Here is a 20,112-nt window from a genome sequence, read left to right as displayed (position 1 = left end):
GCAGCCTCAGTTACGAGGTGCTGAGAAGGGAGGAAGGCAGTGAGGAGAAGGGTGGGTGTCAGGCTCACCCTCCTCAAGCTCCACTACACTCAGAAACTGTGCAGTAAAGGAAGGAGATGCTTATGGCCACACGTCACACCCACACCTGTGTGTGAATTTTGTGCAATAGCTCTGGATTCTAGGGTGGCAGTGTTCTGCTGCTGCAGTCGCCTCCTGATTCTACAGCGAAGCATGGAGGCAGTATGGAAGGAGCGCTCTGGTAGTTGAGGCTCTGGCAGTGAGGTTCCAGCTGAACAATGCGCCTCTGCATGCTGGTACACTGCACCAGCTACCAAGCTGTTCTCACTGACAGCTGGAACCTCAGAGCATCTAGTTTGGAAGAGGTTAAGCTTTACATCTTCAGCCCACTAAACCCAAGGGGTAAAACAAATCAAGCCCCACACTCATGGGAAGGGGAGAGGAAGGAAAGGAGAAGCAGGGATGACGGCACCGAGGGGAAGTGTCCAGAACACCATCTCTCTCACCCCCAAACCAGCCGGTTTCCCATCTGTTTTTACCTTAATGGCTTTTGCTGTCTCCAGTGACTGCTCAGGAGGGATTCCCACCTCCCTCTCCCTTAGCAGCTGTTGAATGAAATACGTAATATCTCTACCTGCAATCGGGATGTGTTTGATGCAGCTTCCAATAACATAACCTTCTGCCTAGGGAAGAAGAGGAGGCAAAACAGCTGTGTTACTGATTCTGTAGTGGAGAGCAGCCTGGACTCACAAGGTTTCCTGTCTCAGCCTCCCTGTCTGCCCCTCACAGCATTAACAAGCATTTACAGAATCCCCACCCTCTGCAAGCTCGGCACAGAAGGTCTTTCGAAATGACTGCATACGCAATTCCATTTATATTCAAACTTCCAGATTATTCCAATAATCTGACGCTCTCCGAAAGCAACCAAAATGATGTCTTCGTTAGGAATATGAAAAGAAAAAACACACGGGATAGTTCATTTCCAAAAAGTAATGCTGTCTGTGGGAACACTAAACCCAATAGGTTTTTTCCCTAACAAAAAGGAAAAAGTTTTATTTATAAATTGTTAAGCCAACTATAAATCTACTTATGTTTCAAAGTCAGCAATTTGGTTAATACACAGGGCTTAGATTCTAACAACCTGGACTCCAATTCCGGCTCCACATTTGCAAGTTTCACATGCTTCAGCCTCAGCGCATTTGTCCATCATATGGGGCAAACAATACCCTGCAGGGGCCAATAACACAGTTCAGATGAAACTGTGTGTGTCGAGCACATAGCACTGCTTTTGGGGGTGGGGAGCCTCTCATTCCACTGCCTCCCTGAGCCAGTGAAGGTATGTCTGTGAGGGACCAGGAAAGAAGGGTGACCACCACCTGTGCTGTCAATGGCAGGACCGGTGTAAAGTATCCACATGCCCACAGCAATGATGGGTCCAAAGCTCCCTCATCAGCCTTCCTGTGGGCACAGACCTGCCACAGGAGCCACAAGCTTGGACACACATCCAGCTTGTTCCACAGGGGTGAGCAGGATGCTGACCATCAGAGTGGACAACGCCTACCGCTGGATCATCCGGTAAAGACCCTCAGGTTTCACGTTACAGCAATCACAGCCTCTGTGCCACACTCCCCAAGTGAGACAGAAGGGAACAGAAGTGAAACGCTGACTTCATTTTACACACGTATTCATTCTAATAGTTGCATCTAGTCACCAGTAAAGTTGCAAGGACAACTTACTGAATTCCTCCTATGGTTTTTTTCTGATGTACCTAACTTCTAGAAGCAAAAAAGGATTTAGCCTTTCTGTAGAGTCCAAGTATTTGTAAAGTATTTTAAGACGGAGCTAAAAGATATGTACAAATTATTAAAAATCAACTTAAACCCATAAAAATAATATTAGCTTTCTAACACATAAATTATTCAAAATTACCACATTCTATGCATTACACGTAATATTTTCTAAAATACTGTTAAATAAATATCAGCTCATGACAGTGGTAAAAATATTAAAACAAGATACATGTCCAACAACAGAAAAATATATTATGTACTTCTTAAATGTATTTTCACAGAATATTTAACCACAAGAGAAAAAAATTAGGGTTAAATCAATATGCAAAATATAACTTTAGGATTGTATTATATATAGAATCCCAGACCAGACATGAGACATTCCAATTGTGTTTTAAGTGTGTGCGTGTGACATGTGTCTTAGAAAAAGAGCTCAGGCTGGGCACGGTGGCTCACACCTGTAATCCCAGCACTTTGGGAGGCCAAGATGGGCAGATCACCTGAGGTCGGGAGTTTGAGACCAGCCTGACCAACATGCAGAAACCCCGTCTCTACTAAAAATACAAAATTAGCCAGGCATGGTGGCGCATGCCTGTAATCCTAGCTACTCAGGAGGCTGAGGCAGGAGAATCTGGGAGGCAGAGGTTGCAGTGTGCCGGATCGTGCCATTGCACTCCAGCCTGGGCAACAAGAGTGAAACTCCATCTCCAAAAAAAAAAGAAAAAGAGCTTAAAGACTATACAAATAAAGGCATAATACAGGTCTTTGGGTGGCTTTACAGGTAATTTTATTTCTTCAAATTTTTCTATTTTATCTAAATTTCCAATGACAATGTAATTTTTATAACTGGGGGAAAAACCGAACTAAGATACGATAAAAAATCTTTTCAAACAACTTTCTTGGTGGGCCTGGACATGCTGTGAAATGTATTTTCTTCCCTTTTCCTAAATCAGACATAAGAAATAGGCAGAGAACCAAAGGCGGTGCAGGCCAGGGGCCTAGGGGCCTCATCTTGGATCTCAGCAGCGCAGCTCTCTGAGTAAACAGCAGCCTGAGTTCTCAATGAGGGCTCTGCACCCAGGGCACTAACTCTTCTCGAGATCCACGGACAGGAGTGCTGAGACTGGCTTGAAGGAGGCTCAAGTCTAGAGCACACTTCACAGGGCAGGGCAGCCACCTCTCCTCCCCACGGGAAGGACCATGGCCAGGAGTACAAGGCATGGGTGCAGGAGGTTGGCCTTTTTCTCCCTGACTGTAGGCACATGGACCATGAAGCCTTTCCACTGCAGTGATTCCTAACCTTCAAGGAATTAAAGGCATTAGTATTAGTACATCATCCCATCACCTCTCAAAATGAAATGGTGACTATTTTTTCAATTAAATGGTTTTTGAAAATCCTAATTTGCATTTTAAAAGAGCTGTGTGTGTATGTAAAAATATACACATACACACACCCCCATATACACATGCAGAAACACATCTGTAACATAACAGAAGTAACTAGCAATGGTGGTTCCTGAGGAGGAGACCTCACAGGAGAAAGACCAGGATGAGTCTGACTTCCCTCTGAATACCTTCTTCAGACACTTCCGATACATTTTCCAAAAACATGAATTTAAGATAATTCCTTTAAACAGTCCATTGGACCAAAAGAAAAATTCAGAGATCTCTTGAGACCCAAATTAGGAATCACTTATCTAAAACCAAAAAGTGGTATTGCAGAGCCTTCTGCAAGCCAAAATGTACAATCTCCCATTCTTGGCTTTTAAATAACCTTTTCTTTTTGAGACGGAGTTTCGCTCTTGTTGCCCAGGCTGGAGCGCAATGGTGCGATCTTGGCTCACTGCAACCTCCGCCTCCCAGGTTCAAGCAATTCTCCTGCCTCAGCCTTCCAGGTAGCTGGGTTTACAGGCATGTGCCACCACATTCGGCTAATTTTGTATTTTTAGTAGAGAGAGGGTTTCTCCATGTTGGTCAGGCAGGTCTCGAACTCTCGACCTCAGGTGATCTGTCTGCCTGGGCCTCCCAAAGTGCTGGGATTATAAGCATGAGCCACCGCGCCCGGCCCTTAAATAAATTTTTAAAACAAGAAGCAATTTTTCCAAGCCTGAGCTGGTTGCAATTCACATCTTTTCACAGAACACAGATGTGCTCCTTCAAATGGCCATGCACTGCACCTACAAATTGAACATCCAAAATGATGTCTATCTCCCAACACGTCAGAATGATAACGCTGGAAAATATTCTTTTGATGTTACACCCATGGTGAAACAGAGGCTCTGTAGATCCAGAGACATCCTGGACATTCTCTGACATTCTGACTGTAGAAATATGCCACCATGAATTTAAAATTGCCAAAGCCACAATAATTGGCCATCTTTTTCATTCTTTCCCACATACTTGGGGAATTCAGTCAATTCCCTTATATAAGGTGGCAAAAAAATAAAAAACTTTTATTACCTTTTCTAAGTATAACTATCATCTGAAATGTATTTTCATTGCAGAAGGCTGTTTTTTTTTTTTATTTGCATCCTTACCTCGAATCAGGTGTTAAGCCTACAGAGACATATATACATTAACCATTCTGCTTACCACTGGGATAACATGGGTGACTCCATCTCCACTGTCAATGACTATCCCCGTTAACGTACGTTCGCCCACTTGTCGAGATGTCCAAGATGCCGCCAAGGCCAGCACTGCCTGGAGAAAAGACATGGAAACCACTCGCACATGGGAACTCTTTCTAAAGCATCTGTGGGCCTTTCCAGGTCCAATCAACAAACTCTCTTACTAAATATGTCTGAGTAACTCTTTCCTTTTCCTATCCATCCTCTGACCCCTGTCCCTCAAATTCCAATTCAGACTTGGACAACTAACACGAAACTGTTGAGACTTAAAACTATAGGAGTCAAGTTTTCGATAAAGAAACCTGGCTGAATGTGGTGGCTCATGCCTGTAATCCCAACACTTTGGGAGGCCAAGGTAGGCAGATCACTTGAGCCCAAGAGTTCAAGACCAGCTTGGGCAACATGGTGAAACCCCATCTCTACAAGTAACACAAAAATTAGCCAGGTGTGGTGGCACACACCTGTACACCCAGCTACTTGGGAGGCTGAGGTGTGAAGATCCCTTCAGCCCAGAAAGTTGCAGCTAGAGTGAGCCATAATTGCACCACTGCACTCCAGCCTGGACACCACAGTGAGACCTTGTCTCAAAAATGAAAGAAAAAAGAAAAGAAAAGAAAAGAAACCTGAAGTTTTGCAAAGAAAAGCCAGTGAAAAAGATATTTCATTATAGAATCATAAGATTTTAATTTCTAATTCATTGGTTTCCAGTGTGGGGCCACAGATTGGCAATGAGGTCACTTGTGGAGTTGTTTAAAATACAGACTACTAGGCCTCACACCCAGGAATTCTAAACTGGAAGGTACAGGGTAATTTTTCAACCAAAGAAAATGTTGCCCCAAAGGGAACATCTGGCAATGTCTGGTACCATTTTCTTTGTCGGGGTGGGGAGGCTTGAGGTGGGGCTGCTGTCTTCTAGTGGGCAGAGGCCAGGGATGCTGCTAAGTCCCCTGTAATGCACAGTGCAGCGCCCACAACACAGGACTACCCAGCCCAAAGCACTGAGGGTGGAAAACGCTGCTCGAAGATGAAGCCCAAAATCTGTACTTCTAAAAAACATTCTCCAGGTAAACTTGCTGCACAGACCACTTTGAGAACCACCAGTCTTATGTTTCCTAAAGTGTTTCCCTATCCCATGGAATACAAATAACTTAGCCAGGGGGAAGATCTGTAGTTAAATGAATTTGGAAGTGCTAGAATACATAGATTTCGACACAGGAATCCTCAGAGCCTAGACTGTGCTGACAGGCACTGTGAATCAGCCCGAGAAAGCTGCAGGATGCAGCACCGCCCAAATTCATCTTTCTATGGAACTCTTCCTCCTTCTCCTCCTTAGAAGTGACTAGTAGTATGCAGGAAACATTTGGGCAACACCCATCTCATTTATTCCCCAAAATTTCAGTCAATTCCCTTATATAAGGTGGCAGGCAAATAATGACCAAATGCGACCAAATGCAACCAAAAACCATCACACCCAGAACCGCAGCTTCAGAACAAGTTCTGCGAGCTCATGAAAACACAGGGCCCCTCAGAATCAAGTACACCGGGGCTCATAAGAGCCCAAAATCAGAAAGGGGAAACCTCTAAAGGTATTTATTTTGTTTTTCTGATCAAAGTAAGTCAGAGATGCCAAAAGAAGAGGCACGTCAACACCTGTATCTTGTCACTCAGATAAAAATGCATTAGACTTTAATGCATGTAAAAAGAGCCAGACGACGTCTATACCAAAAAATGGCATAAATATGAAAAGAAAAGTCACAGGACACGTTCCCTGTAGTCCTGAATGGCATGGGGGCGGGGCAGGGAGTGGAAAAAGGAAGGGTGCACAGTGCAGTCTTCCAGCGGAGAACCTTGGGAAATGCCATTGCTTCCACTATTAGACAGCTCACGTGCTTCAGGAATCACAAAAACAACTGCTTTTACCTGAACTGCAATGTAGAGTCCTGGTACGTTAAACGATTCAAACATAATTTCTGCAAGATACTCTCTGTTTTCCGGTGTATTGAGTGGAGGCTCTGTCTGTAAGAAAACATTCACTATATTTAGTATTTGCCCAAATTTCATGTAAATACATCAGAACCATAAACAGGTTAACCAGAAAGTATGTTAGTAAGGACATTATACAACTCCCTGATTTTAGAGATAGAAGATGCCCAAAGTGTATTAAAGAAATCTGGCTGTGAGCCTTAAAAGCTTTAAGATGGCAGAGTAAAGACCTCTCTGAAGGCTTCTGTTCTTATTACCCACCCAAAATAAGAACGAGTTACAGAAAAAGAAACTCTGTCTTCAATAACATAACACCTAAACACCATGAAACTGAATATCCCAGAAGCAAGTTGCCAAGGGCTGTGAAAACACAACCAAGACGAGTGAGGACACCAAAGGCAAACCAGTGACTTCAGGTCTCAGCAAAGGAGAGCCAGAGGAGCAGCAAGCCCTTGCTCAGGACAGGCCCAGTGTGAGGAGCCATAGGGTGGCAGAGCAGGCAAGGTTAGGCCAAGCACCCTTACAGTCCAGTGGCAAGGGAAGAGCCCAGGGCAGAGCGCAGCTTCCCCCAGACGCTGCCCAGGACCTCCCCAGCCTACCCACACGCCATTAGTTCAGAAGAACTCTGCTCATTCAGAGACGAGTAAGGGGCACAAAGAAGCCAGCCAACAGTGATATAAAAACACTCAAAGAAAAAGAAAAGGGACAGAGAAAATAGGAAAAACAAATGGCAGACAAAAAAACGCCTATCTAGGGGCAGGTGGGTAGCTCACATCTATAATCCTAGCACTTTAGGAGGCTGAGGAGGGAGAATCATTTGAGTCCAGGAGTTTAAGACCAGCCTGGGCAAACTGGTCAAGACCCCACCTCTACGAAAAAATTTAAAAGTCAGCCAAGTGTGGTGGCACATGCCTGTGATCCCAGCTATTTGGGGGGCTGAGGTAGGACCACTTGAGCCTCAGAGGTGAAGGCTACAGTGAACTGAGATTGTGCCACTGCACTCCAACCTGGGTGACAGAGCAAGATCCTGTCTCCAAAAAGAAAGAAAAAAAAAACGTATCTGGAAAAATATTAAAACAAAGCAGATAAAAATTCCCAAGAATTTCCAAAGACATTTCCAAGAATCCAAGTATCTATTTTAAAATAACCATCATCAAACAGGAGGAAATGACAGATAACAGAAACAGAAAAAGAATAAATAAACCTGATTTTTGTCATTCAACAATATACTATGAACATTTTTCCTTGTCAACAAATATGGGTGTACATCTCATATTTAAAACTGAAAAAATAAAAAGTCCCTGGACCTTTGGGCAAAACGTATACATTACCCTTTATTACGAATGAACTGTGCTTCCCACACCTCCAATTCATAGATTAAAGCCCTAACTCCCACTGTACTATAGTTGGTAACAGGGCCTTTCAAGAGGTCATCATGGTTACCTGAGGTCATAGGGGTGGGGCCCTAATTTGATAGGACTGGAGGAAGGTCTTCTAAGAGGAGGAAGAGACACCAGAAATCAATCTCTCTCTCCTATTCTCTCCCCACTCTACACTCACACAGGGGAAAGGCCTGTGAGGACACAGCAGGCAAGGGGACCACGTATAAGCCAGGAAGAGGGCCGCACCAGGAGCCAACCCCGATGGACCTCGATCTTGGACTTCTAACCTCCAGAACTGAGAAAATCACGAACTGTCTGCTGTTTAAGCCACCCAACCTGTGGTATAAACAAAATTACAGCAGCCAAGTAGACTAATACACCCCTACGACAGGGAAAGTACAGTCAGCCTCAGCCCTCAACACTGCTACATTTAACACTAGGACACATGCGGCCACACTTAGAGTCTTCAAGGGAAGAAGGTACAACCCAAGAATTCTACATCTGGCCACACTGTCAGTCAAGTATGTTACAAAATCAAAATATCTAATATTTGAGACGACGGATATGCTAATTACCCTGATCTGATAACCACACATTATATGTATCAAAACTTCACTCTGTACCCCACAAATATGCACAATTATTATGTGTCAATTAAAAAAATAAAACAATAAAATAAAATACTAAAGAGAAAAAATATATATCCTTAAACATGTAAGAACTTGGAAAATTTCATTCCCATGAGCCAAAATGTATGGGTTCATGAACTATTAGAGGATAAACTTTATCCAACCAAGAAGAATGCAGAAAGTCCAGCAAAGACTTACAGTGAGCAATGAAGCCATTTAAGATGTAGGAATAAAGACTTTTCTTTGGCCAGGCATGGTGGCTCATGCCTGTAATCCCAGCACTCTGGGAGGCCGAGGCGAGCGGATCACCTGAAGTCAAGAGTTTGAGACCAGCCTGGCCAACATGGTGAAACCCCATCTCTACTAAAAATACAAAAATTAGCCGGGGATGGTGGTGCACGCCTGTAGTCCCAGTTACTTGGGAGGCCAAGGCAGGAGAATTGCTTGAACCCGGGAAGCAGAGGTTACAGTGAGCTGAGATTGCACCACTGAATTCCCGCCTAGGCAATGGAGTGAGACTCTGTCTCAAAAAAAAAGACTTTTATTTTCTGGGAATTAAGAACAGAATGCAAATGTTATAAATTTTAACAGAAAAAAACGGTATCAAGTTGAGCAGTGTACAAAGAAAGAAGGAGAGAATGTAAAGACATTTGCCTCTTACAGTGAGATCAAAAGATATTATTTAAAACTGATAAAGAATCACAGGCATTAGTAAACATAAAGTTATAAATGTTAACATTGGAATAAGTTTAGTAACATCATTAATCAAAAGCAGGTGGTGGAGAGAAGGAAGGGGAGGCAAGAACATGTGGCAATACCAACCTGGTCACTGATTACAGCAGGAAGGAGATAGTTACCCCTAAACAAATACAGGGTAAATATATCAAATTATACTAAAATATGCAAAAAGGAGTCCTTTTAATTATTACTAAGAACACACACCCAATACAAAGCAAAGAGAAAAATAAGTCTTCAGTTAAAAAATACTAATACATAAATAAAACACATTAAAAACATGAAGCATAACATTTTTAAAAAATAGTTAAATTAAGACCAAACATATCTGTCACACAGTAGCATGCCACACCAGTCTGATTAAGAGATCTGAGGTCAAACTGACTGGGATCAAATCCCAGACTTCCACTTTACTAGGCTTGGTAAACTATTTCCTCTCTCCTGAGTCTCCTCATGGGTAAAGTGGAGGTAATTAGTACCCCACTCAGAGAGTTGCAAAGATTAAAGGCAGTCTAAATAATGTGCTTCGAGCAGTACTGGACACACAGATGTGTTCAATGCCAGTGAGTTGCTATTACTAAAATTATCAGCAAATATAAATGGGAAATGCAACTACTAAAAACCTCTCAGTTAAAAACAAAACCAAAATCAAATTACATTCTGAGGTTAAGAGACCCAACCAAAACAAAGTAGCTTTGAAAGGCAAAAAGTCAACACTGCCTGTATCAGAAGATCAGAAACAACCTAAATACCCACCACTAAACACTTTGGAACAATTTTAAAAAATGAACTCTATGAAGAAACAATCTCTGTGATGAATTGCTAAATTTAAAAGAGAAAGGTGTCTTCATTCCATACACATTCTTAAATATCCTTCTGCTTCAACAATTTGTAATGAAAACTTTTTTTTTTTTTTTTGAGACAGAGTCTGACTCTGTCACCCAGGCTCCAGTGCAGTAGCCCAATCTCGGATCTCTGGGAGACTCCACCTCCTAGAATTCAAGCAATTCTCCTGCCTCTGCCTCCGGAGTAGCTGGGATGACAGGCACATGCCGCTATACTCAGTTAAATTTTGTATTTTTAGTAGAGACAGGGTTTCATCATGTTGGCCAGGCTGGTCTCAAACTCCTGACCTCAAGTGATCCACCCACTTCGGCCTCCCAAAGTGGTAGGATTACAGGCATAAGCCACCATGCCAGGCCAAAAACTATTTTTAAAAAACAAAGTGTGGTAGCCAGGTGTGTGCCTGTAGTCCCAGCTACTCAGGAGACTGAGGTGGGAGGATCACTCCCGCCCAGGAGTTGGCGGCTGTAGTGGTGTATGACTGCACCTGGGAATAACCAGCCACTGCACTCTAGCTTGGACAACACAGAGACTTCCTCTCAGAAAAAAAAAAAAAAAAAAAAAAATTAAACAGGCTGAGCACTGTGGCTCACACCTGTAATACCAGCACTTTGAGAGGCAGAGGCAGGTGGATCACCTGAGATCAGGAGTTCAAGACCAGTCCGGCCAACATGGGGAAACCCCATCTCTGCTAAAAATACAAAAATTAGCTGGGCGTGGTGGTGCATGCTATAATCCCAGCCACTCGGGTGGCAGAGGCAGAAGAATTGCTTAAACCCGGGAGGCAGAGGTTGCAGTGAGCTGAGATGGTGCCACTGTACTCCCAGTCTGGGCAACAAGAGTTAATTCCATCTCAAAAACAAAAAACAAGGTGGGGGGAGAGGGGAAATATAGGGACTTGTTCAACGAGCACAGAGTTTCAGTTCTGCAAGACAGAAAAGTTCTAGAATCTCTTATGCAACAGTGTGAATACAGTTAACATTACAGAATTGTACACTTAAAAATGGCTAAGAGGGTACAAATAGTATTAGTTTTTTTTTACAATTTAAACAAAAAAAAAAAAAGTTTAATTCAAAATCCAAGGTGTACAACAGTATGCATACTGTGTTACCATTTGTGTAAAATAAAACTGTGTACTAGCCAGGTGCAGTGGCTCACACCTGTAATCCCAACACTTCAGGAGGCTGAGGCGGGTGGATCACGAGGTCAGGAGTTCAGACCAGCCTGACCAACATAGTGAAACCCCGTCTCTACTAAAAATACAAAAATTAGCCAGGCGTGATGGCATGTACCTGCAGGTCTAGCTACTCAGGAGGCTTGAGGCAGGGGAACTGCTTGAACCCGGGAGGCGAAGGTTGCGATGAGCTGAGATCGTGCCACTGCACTCCAGCCTGGGCTACAGAGTAAGACTCCGTCTCAAAAAAAAAAAAAAAAAAAGTGTGTGCTAACCCATATGCCTACACACAATCACCCCTGAAATATGAACAATCAGCTGGCTAAGAACTGGTAAGGGCAGCTTCCTCTAGGCAGGAAAGAGGCGAGGGGGGCACGCTCCCTAGAAATCTTCCAGCGCCTTTTCAATTCTGCACTGTGTGTGTATCACTTCTTCAAACAACAAGCAAGCAAATCTACCTACCAACTAGCCTGGCACTTTAAACTCTGGCACAACAGCTGGTGCAAAGTTCAAACATGCTGCCTCAAGTAAGTTTTAGTCACTGTAATTAGAATCCATCAATTCCTGGATGGGAGAGAGGAAGCCATCTCAAAATGTGGAAGAGAGAATAATGAAGTCATACTCAAACACAGGCTGCAAATAGGGAACCTAAAAAGCACTCCACGACATGTTATTTATTTAAATGTGCCTACTCGGGGCTGAGGAGATTAAATTTGCTAACAGCAGTGAAGTGCCCAGAACACAGTTAATAGCATAAATGTTAGTGATTAATACTTTAAATTTCCTTCATTTAAAGCACATGAGTAAGAGCTGCAGATTCCAACAGTAGTGTGTACAATCTCTCTCTTAAGGCACCTCCTATCAATCTGAAAAATGGGCCTAATAACATTACCTATCGCAGAGGGTTGTTGGTGGCATTAGAAAATGAGTTAATACTTGTGAACATTTAGAATGGGGCTGGGCACATAGAAGCACTCAATAAACAGCCATAATAGCCAATATTGTATCTCATTCCAGAAGAAATAACATATTAACTAAAGAAACCTATAAAGTTGTTTCTCATCTTGAATAGGAACCCAAACATAATTATAAGTGAAATAAACAAACATTTAAACTGAGTAGAGGGGAGAAGTATCAGCAGAGAAACGGTAAGAAGGTATGAAGATGTCTGAGAACAGATAGGAAGGTTTCTTGCCTCCCAGCATAGAGCTGCGTATTAAACCTGAAGCAAAAACAGACCTGTAAGAAGACATCACCAACAAGAATCAGATTACCCCTAGCTCCCTGCATGCTCTCTGGGTCTAAGTTCAGTGTGAAATGATGATCCAAATAAATCCCAGATGGATGAAGATTAAATACAAACATCAAAGGAAAATGAGTTTTACCACATACAAATTTAAAGTTATGGATGTCCAAATGAAATAACCAAAAGAGAAAGGCAAAAAATTAACTGAGTAAAACTAACCTGCTGCAAATATAACAACAAAAGAAGCTTGCTATCCTAATTACATGAGAGCTTCCAGAGAATAAGCAGAATGTGGTATCTATGTACAATGGAATATTATTCAGCCTTAAAAAGAAAGGAAATCCTGGTGCATGCTTCAACATGGATGAAGCTTGAAGACGCTAGCTAAGTGAAATAAGCTGGTCATAAAAGGATAAATACTATATGATTACATTTATATGAGGGCCCCAGAGTCATCAAATGTATAGAGACAGAAAGCAAAATGGGCATTCCAGGGGCAGGTAAAGGAGTAAAGAGAATTTGTGTTCAATGGGGACAGAGTTTTAGTTTGGGAAGCTGAAAAGCCTTCTGGAGACAGACGGTGGCAATGGTTTGTGAATGTGCCTAATGCCACCAAGCTGTACATTCAAAAATGGTTCAAATGGTAAATTCTGTTATGTGTATTTTAGAATAAAAACATGTTAAGTAAAAACAAAGTTCATAGAAATCACAGCAACAAGAAAAGCAATAAAAATGATACATAAAAGAGCACAGGGCATGAATGGATAGCTCACAAAAGAGGAAATACAACTAATATGTGGAAAAATTTATAAGGTCAAAGTGATCAAAAATGCAAATTTAAAGCATATGGTAAATTTTAATCCATTAAATAATCAAAAATATTAATGCTGACAAGAGTACAAAGAAAGCAAGCCTCTTGTACAGTGCTGATGGCAGTCCGAAATAGCACACTGTGCAGAGACTGATAAAATTATTAACACTGCTGAACTCCATAATCAAACACTGCTAGTTCTTTTTAAACAAAAAATACTCAAAACATAGGAAAAACTGTCTGCACAAAGATTACATTATTTCTTATAAAACCGAGAAAATGACTAAAAATAGCGGAGCTGCTGCACAGGAAATACCTACTAGACAGCTAATCATATAGCTATTAAAATAAGGGTTATGAAAACTAAGAAAATGAGTACAATATTGAGTGTAAAATCATTTTTAAATGGGTAAAAAGATGAAATGAAAATATACTAAATGTCAACAGTACCTATGTTAATGTGATAAGACTATAAAAAGTCCCATAGATATCTTCCAAATTTTCTCTATCATACTTACAATTCTACTATAATGGAGGGGAAATCATCTCTACATCAAGTGTTAAACTCTGAGTTAGGGCCATGGGGCAAGATCACACAAACTCCTAATATAACTTCCTAATTTCCTAATGTACTTTATCTACAGACAGAGAAACTTACGGCAGCAAGATGGCAACGCCAAGCAGGAGACGCAGCACATCTTGCCACAGCTTTCTCCTGGCCAGCGGCTCCCTAACGTGGGTGACACTCTCCAGATAGGTAAAATCCAGTCAGAGTTGTGAAAGCAGCTGAATCTTTCCTTTGCTACTGTCTTCATACCTGTGAGTGACACCACTACAGCAGGCATTGTGAGTTACACTTACCGACACTGCAAGTTTGTGACGGACAGACCACTGATCTATGATGGGAAACGGCAACAGGCCCAGACAAAAGCATTTCCCAGACGTCCTTGTGGACAGGGATGACTAAGTGAGTAAGTTCTGGCCAGTAAGACACAAAAGCTGGAGTATGGTTGCCAAGAAAGCTCCTTACAAAGCTGAGTAGACTTGCCTCCTGCCCTTAACACACTCTTCCTTCGTGCAACACAGAGGCGACAGTTGGAGCTGCAGTAATCAACTTGTGATCATGAGGCATCCTTAGAATGAAAGCCATATATTCAAGACACTAGAGTAGAGAGATCCTTAGCAACACCAGAGAGCTGCCGTATCAGCACTGGACTCTGCTACAAATTTAAGAAAAATAAAACTTTAACTTTTTTAAACCACTGCTTTTATACTTCTATTACTTGCTGCCAAAAACAGTTCACCATCTTTGAAGAATTAAAATCTATGTACTTCCATTTAAGGTAACATTTACAATATAATGATGTTCTCCTGGTTCTTAGTCCAAAATCGACATTATTCAGGCCATGTCCTTATAGATTCTGAGGACCACAATCACAAACCCTACATCTTCCTCAATCTCCCATTTCATCTCTATCCACCATTATTGATGTTGTAATTATTCCTTTAGGAGACAAATGTAATTAAAATTTTCTCAAACTATTATTTATAACAAGATCTAAATAGGAGACGTCCAGTTTTTCTGGGGGATTTCCTCTCTTTTTTTTTTTTTTTTGAGACGGAGTCTCGCTGTGTCTCCCAGGCTGGAGTGCAGTGGCGTGATCTCACTGCAAGCTCCGCCTCCCGGGTTCACGCCATTCTCCCGCCTCAGCCTCCCAAGTAGCTGAGACTACAGGCGCCCACCACCACGCCCGGCTAGTTTTTTGTATTTTTAGTAGAGACGGGGTTTCACCATGTTAGCCAGGATAGTCTCGATCTCCTGACCTCGTGATCCACCCGCCTCGGCCTCCCAAAGTGCTGGGATTATAGGCTTGAGCCACCGTGCCCGGCGGATTTCCTCTCTTTAAGACTAGTCAAGTGCAACAGTGAGAAGAAGAGAAAGAGAATAATCTGGTTTTTTTAAATATAGAAGCGTATGATCAAAGCATCAATGAATGCAAGCTACATAAACATTTTTATACATAACAATAGTAAAATTATCACCTGGTATTGATTTAAAAATGAATAATGACTATCATAAAACCTACCCATATTTCTGGATAAAGACAGAAAATTGAACACATGTATCTAATATTACTCCACCTTCATGTCCCTCTAAAACTACAGTAAAGAAACATTTTTTAAAATACAAATCCTCAAGGAAGAGAGAATAGGAGAGGAGGCGACCATATACTGGAAGCTGGAAAGTACGTGCAGGAAGTGGCTTAGCAAATCCAAGAAAGCTGACCTCTACACTGGCTAGGTCTACACTGGCTAGGTCTACACTGGTTAGTGAAGTGCACAAGGCAGGTCTAACCATTCTCAAGAATTCAGAAAGGAAACTAGAGTAAGTCAGGACATAACGCAATTGTGATTCAGATGTAGGGTACTGCCATGGCTAACATTTTTTAATTTCACCAGGTTCATGAAGAAAATGATTTCACAGAGCACTAACTTTACCTAGAGATCTCAAAATGATCATATATTCGTACATTCATCTCTAAAATACCAAGGATGGTATGTTTTATCTTTAGTAATCAGAGTTAATTTTCCATCAACAATCAACACGTGAACGCTACTGACTCCTACATCAACACCTGCAGCTTGGAGCTGGCTGTTCCTCGGCTTCTTTACCTGTGCAGCCCAGTTAGACCCTTAGACCTCAGCATGTACAAAACCAAACTCTCCTTCTTCCTCCTCCCTCCCTCAAGTGAGTTTCTTCTCATGTTTCCCATCTTAACCAATCACATTATCATCCATGCACTGCCCCGTCTCAAAATCTGAGTCAGCCTAGATTTCTCTTAACTGCTACCAATTCTCATCACTAAGACCCACCAAGTCTACCTCCTGTTTATCTCTGCTAACTATATATAACTTACCCCAACCAACTGTACATGCTCCAAAAACACAACAGCATACAAAAGCTAGTGAGGGTACAAGCCAGAACAATGAGGCCAAATATGAGAGCAGGTGAAATAACTACATGAGTAATACGATGTCTGCCCCGGGCTCCTTAATGAGTACTGGCTCTGGGAGTCCAACTGCTCTCAGGTGGTCTCAGCTTCAACGTACTGGGACTGGGAGCAAAGTGCTGGACTGAGGGCAACCTAATGAACCATTTGTGCTTCCACACACCACACTGTCCTCCTAAATGTAAGTCAACCACCCCAGCTGGTGCAGAAGAAAGTTCCTCTATGCTGAGGGAAAATCCATTTTCTCTCCACTGACTCAGAGCTGTATAAACGGGCCCTTCCTGAGGGATTTTCATGGGTGGTTTCGACTATACATATCCCCTTACATAATTTTAAGAACCTCGCAAATGACAGAACTCCCCTCCACCCACTCCTGCCATTCTCACCGTACGCCCTCCTCACAGGCACCTGTTACCTCACATGGGGTCATCTTCGAGACTCTGTGTGCCGGAGGTGCCTGCCCATAAAGTCTCCCTAAAACACAAAACTGGCCTCGCGGCTCACTGTCTACACCGCACAAAGGCTGCCTGACCTCCTCTCTCCACACTCCCCTGCTCTAATCACCCTAACCCAGTCAGGTCCTCAGAGTCACCACGCCCTCTCACTGCTGGTCGTCTGCATGTGCTGCTTGTTTGCTCTTGCAGGATTTATATTCAAAAAGTTTGAAAATCCCTTCTGAAGTTCTAATCCAATTTCCACTCAGGAGCACTGCATCTCTTTGACATCTCTGAGTGCGCTCTGAGCTTTGGGCAATGCAGTATTGGGGAAGAGCGGAGTTCCCAGGTGCCATGTGCTCAGTCCGCATAACCAGTGTAAGCTGTCTCTGCACCTCCTTGAAAACAGCCAGTGGCAAGGAGGTCATTCTCTCTGCATGTTCAGATGACTGGGCAAGGCTGTTAGAAAGGATAATTCTGTGAGCTCCTGGGGGTCCATCATTTGGGCCTCTTAGACTCTCTTAATGTCTTCAATTCACTTTGATGGCTTGGCCTTAAATCTTTCCACCTGGTTCACTCCCCTTTATTCCATCAACACACGGTTAAGGACATATACCTGAAGGAAATTTACCATTCTCACCACTTCCTCAACCACGACATGCAACAAAATGACTTGCAGAATTCAAAGCACAACACATGTAATACAGTATTTTCTTATCTTTTTAATAATAAACTTGATTGGTTTTGAACATTCATTGCAGGTACCCATTTTTAGCAAATGGCCTTTTCTATGTTCACACCAAACCTCTCCAATTCCATCCTGGCAAGTGGTTATGTTTTACTATCTCATATATGCCAGCTAAATCACAAAAAGAATCCCCTTTAATAAAAATTCTTGTGAGCTGTGTGGTGGTCCGTATTTGCTCCACATGCCTGAGATTAGATGTCCCTCTAAGTAAAGCAAGAACTCCTGGCACGGGAAGCTGAAGTAGACAGAAGGAAGCAGCTGGGCTCCGTGCCTGCTCCTAAAATCCTATCCAACAGGTAGTTGATGTGATATGCTAGAGAAGGAAAAATGCCAAATCTGACAGGTGGGAATCTGTGATTTGTTTTGGCTGTAAAGACAAAGCCACTCACACACAGTCAGTTTATTGGCTCCATTTGTTCCACATAAACCACTGTGGGCCGGGCACGGTGGCTCATGCCTGTAATCCCAACACTTTGTGAGGCTAAGGTGGGAGAATCACTTAAGCCTGGGAGTTTGAGGCCAGCCTGGACAACATAGCGAGACCCCGTCTCCACAAAAAATGTTTAAAAATTAGCCAGGCTAGTGGTTTCTACCTGTGGTCCCAGCTACTCAGCAGGTTGAAGCGGGAGGATCAACTGAGGCCAGGGTCTGAGGCTGCAGTGACTGGATAGGATTGTGCCACAGAACTCCAGCCTGGACAACAGAGCAAGATCCCATTTCTAGAAAAATAAAATACAAAGCAAAACAGCAAAATAAAATAAAACTACTGTGGATGTACAGAGAAAACAGAGTGGCCTGTGAAACGCAGCAGCCATACTTGGCAATTTCAGTTGTAAAGACACAGCCAGGGAGAAAAGATCAAAGACCAGCTTTAATATACATTAAATATATATATTCGTTATAGAGTTATTCCATATTTAATAGTTATTCCATTAACTATTAGCCTTATAGTTAAAATATTTCTTATACCAGATAATTCTTAAAAACACTTCATATTCTAATGTTAGAAACAATTTTATAATTGGATCTGGGACCATTTGACAATGCACTTGCATGAAAAAAAATCCAAACCTAAATTATGTAGATTTAATATGCAGCTGACGTCACATGAAACTGCCCTCTATAAAGCAAGCATTCTGTACATGCAATTAATTTTAACTTGAAAAGAGCATCTCACAGAAGAAAACATGTAATGCTGAGTAGAACCACTAGAGAACCAGGAGTTATTTCTTCTCATTTATCTGTGATGTTTCATTTCATTTGAATGAAATCAATTAAGTATCATAATTAGGGCCCATAACTCAGTTCAGTTATATTTTACAGTAACATTTGAACCCTAGAAAAAAATAACATCTTGACCTGGTTTCCTCTGCTATAAGTGGCAATAATTACAATCATCTTGCTATGTCTCAGGAAAACTAAAGCAGGTAGTTGGTTTATCCAAATCCATTCCTCCTTCTATTGTCCTTGCTTTTGGAGGCCTGTTTAGTTACTTACCCTCCTCCAGAGTCCAGAACATCAGACAGGTTCTCCTGGTCCCCGCCCCAAGGAGAAAGTCTTCATGAATCTAAACCAGTCACAGTAAATCCCTTCCCACTGCTCTAACCAGGTTAGGCATAGGCAGATGGGGCAAATCTGCTGGGAAGGTTTCTGGGAAAGGGTCTCTAAATTCTTAAAAAGTGAAAGGAAAATCTCCTATCTCTGTATGGAAATGTCCAAAGAGGTGATCTGGGAATTTGGCAGCCACCCTGGGACCCAAAGGGAACAAACAGAAGAGCTCAAGCTGTGCCCTAGGTTGCATGTGCAATTCCATCACTGAGCTGCTAAAACAACGCCCCAGAGCTGCCTCACTTGGGCTTCCTGTTTGGTGAGCTAACAAGCCCCTTTTGTTCTGAACATTTTTATTGAGCTTTCCAGTATTTTCAAAAAAGCAGCCTGATTCATGCACATATCTTTAGAAGAAATTTAAAACGCCCTAGAAAAGAATATCTTCAGTTTAAAATCTAAGCAATTTGGAACTTACAGGAATATATTCCTCTTAGTTCCAGTTACTCACCATTAAAAAATAATGGTCCTCAGGTTCAGCTCGAAGATATTTAAAAACCACTTGCTCCATGAACCTTTCCATAAGATCCCAGTCTTCAATGATTCCATGTCGTATTGGCCACTGGAGGAAGAGAAACCAGAGTTGTCAAGCCTCAGTTCATGACAATAAGAGCAGCAGTTTAACAGTGGCACAGAAGAAACTGTGTTATTACAGAATAAAGGTCTCCTTCTCATTGTAGTTTTTAATTCTTGTAAAGAAACAACAGCATTTGAAAAAAAAAAGATTAAGTTATATTATTGTTCATATTCTCCTCCACTCATTTCTACAAACAAAGAATCACCTTAACAATGACAGGGAGACAGGCCAGGCACAGTGGCTCATGCCTCTAATCCAACACTTCGGGAGGCCAAGGCAGGAGGCTCACTCGAGCCCAGGAGTTCGAGAACAGGCTGGGCAACATAGCAAGACAGTCTCTACAAAAAATTAAAAAAAATCAGCCAGGCATGGTGATGCGTGCCTGTAGTCCCATCTACTTGAGAAGTTGAGGAGAAAGGATTGCTTGAGCTCAGGAGGTCGAGGCTGCAGTGAGCCAAGATGGCATCAGAGCACTCCAGTCTGGGTGACAGAGTAAGAC

The 20,112-nt window shown here is 42.3% G+C and overlaps 1 protein-coding gene across 13 annotated transcripts in view; it reads right to left on the bottom strand.

Annotated features, from left to right (window-relative positions):
* The window catches only part of ACTR3B (actin related protein 3B), a 99,701-nt gene that overhangs the window by 33,607 nt on the left and 45,982 nt on the right, over positions 1-20,112 (bottom strand). For 4 of the 13 annotated variants that reach the window (XM_045388082.2, XM_015448331.4, XM_005551232.4 and 1 more), the window contains 4 exons: positions 19,488-19,598; positions 6,356-6,451; positions 4,401-4,508; positions 558-701 (listed from right to left, as the gene is read on the bottom strand). In XM_045388082.2, coding sequence (XP_045244017.1) covers positions 558-701; positions 4,401-4,508; positions 6,356-6,451; positions 19,488-19,559 — 420 coding nt within the window. In that variant the 5' untranslated portion in view covers positions 19,560-19,598. Of the gene's footprint in view, positions 1-557; positions 702-4,400; positions 4,509-6,355; positions 6,452-9,251; positions 9,289-19,487; positions 19,599-20,112 lie in introns of those variants that run through there. The other 9 variants (XM_074036434.1, XM_074036436.1, XM_074036433.1 and 6 more) reach the window with 4 other exon arrangements.

The sequence above is a fragment of the Macaca fascicularis genome, chromosome 3 (assembly GCF_037993035.2).
Source record: "Macaca fascicularis isolate 582-1 chromosome 3, T2T-MFA8v1.1".
NCBI classification, from domain to species: domain Eukaryota; kingdom Metazoa; phylum Chordata; class Mammalia; order Primates; family Cercopithecidae; genus Macaca; species Macaca fascicularis.
Note: the sequence above shows the minus strand (reverse complement) of the source record. Positions and strands in the feature narration are given on the sequence as shown.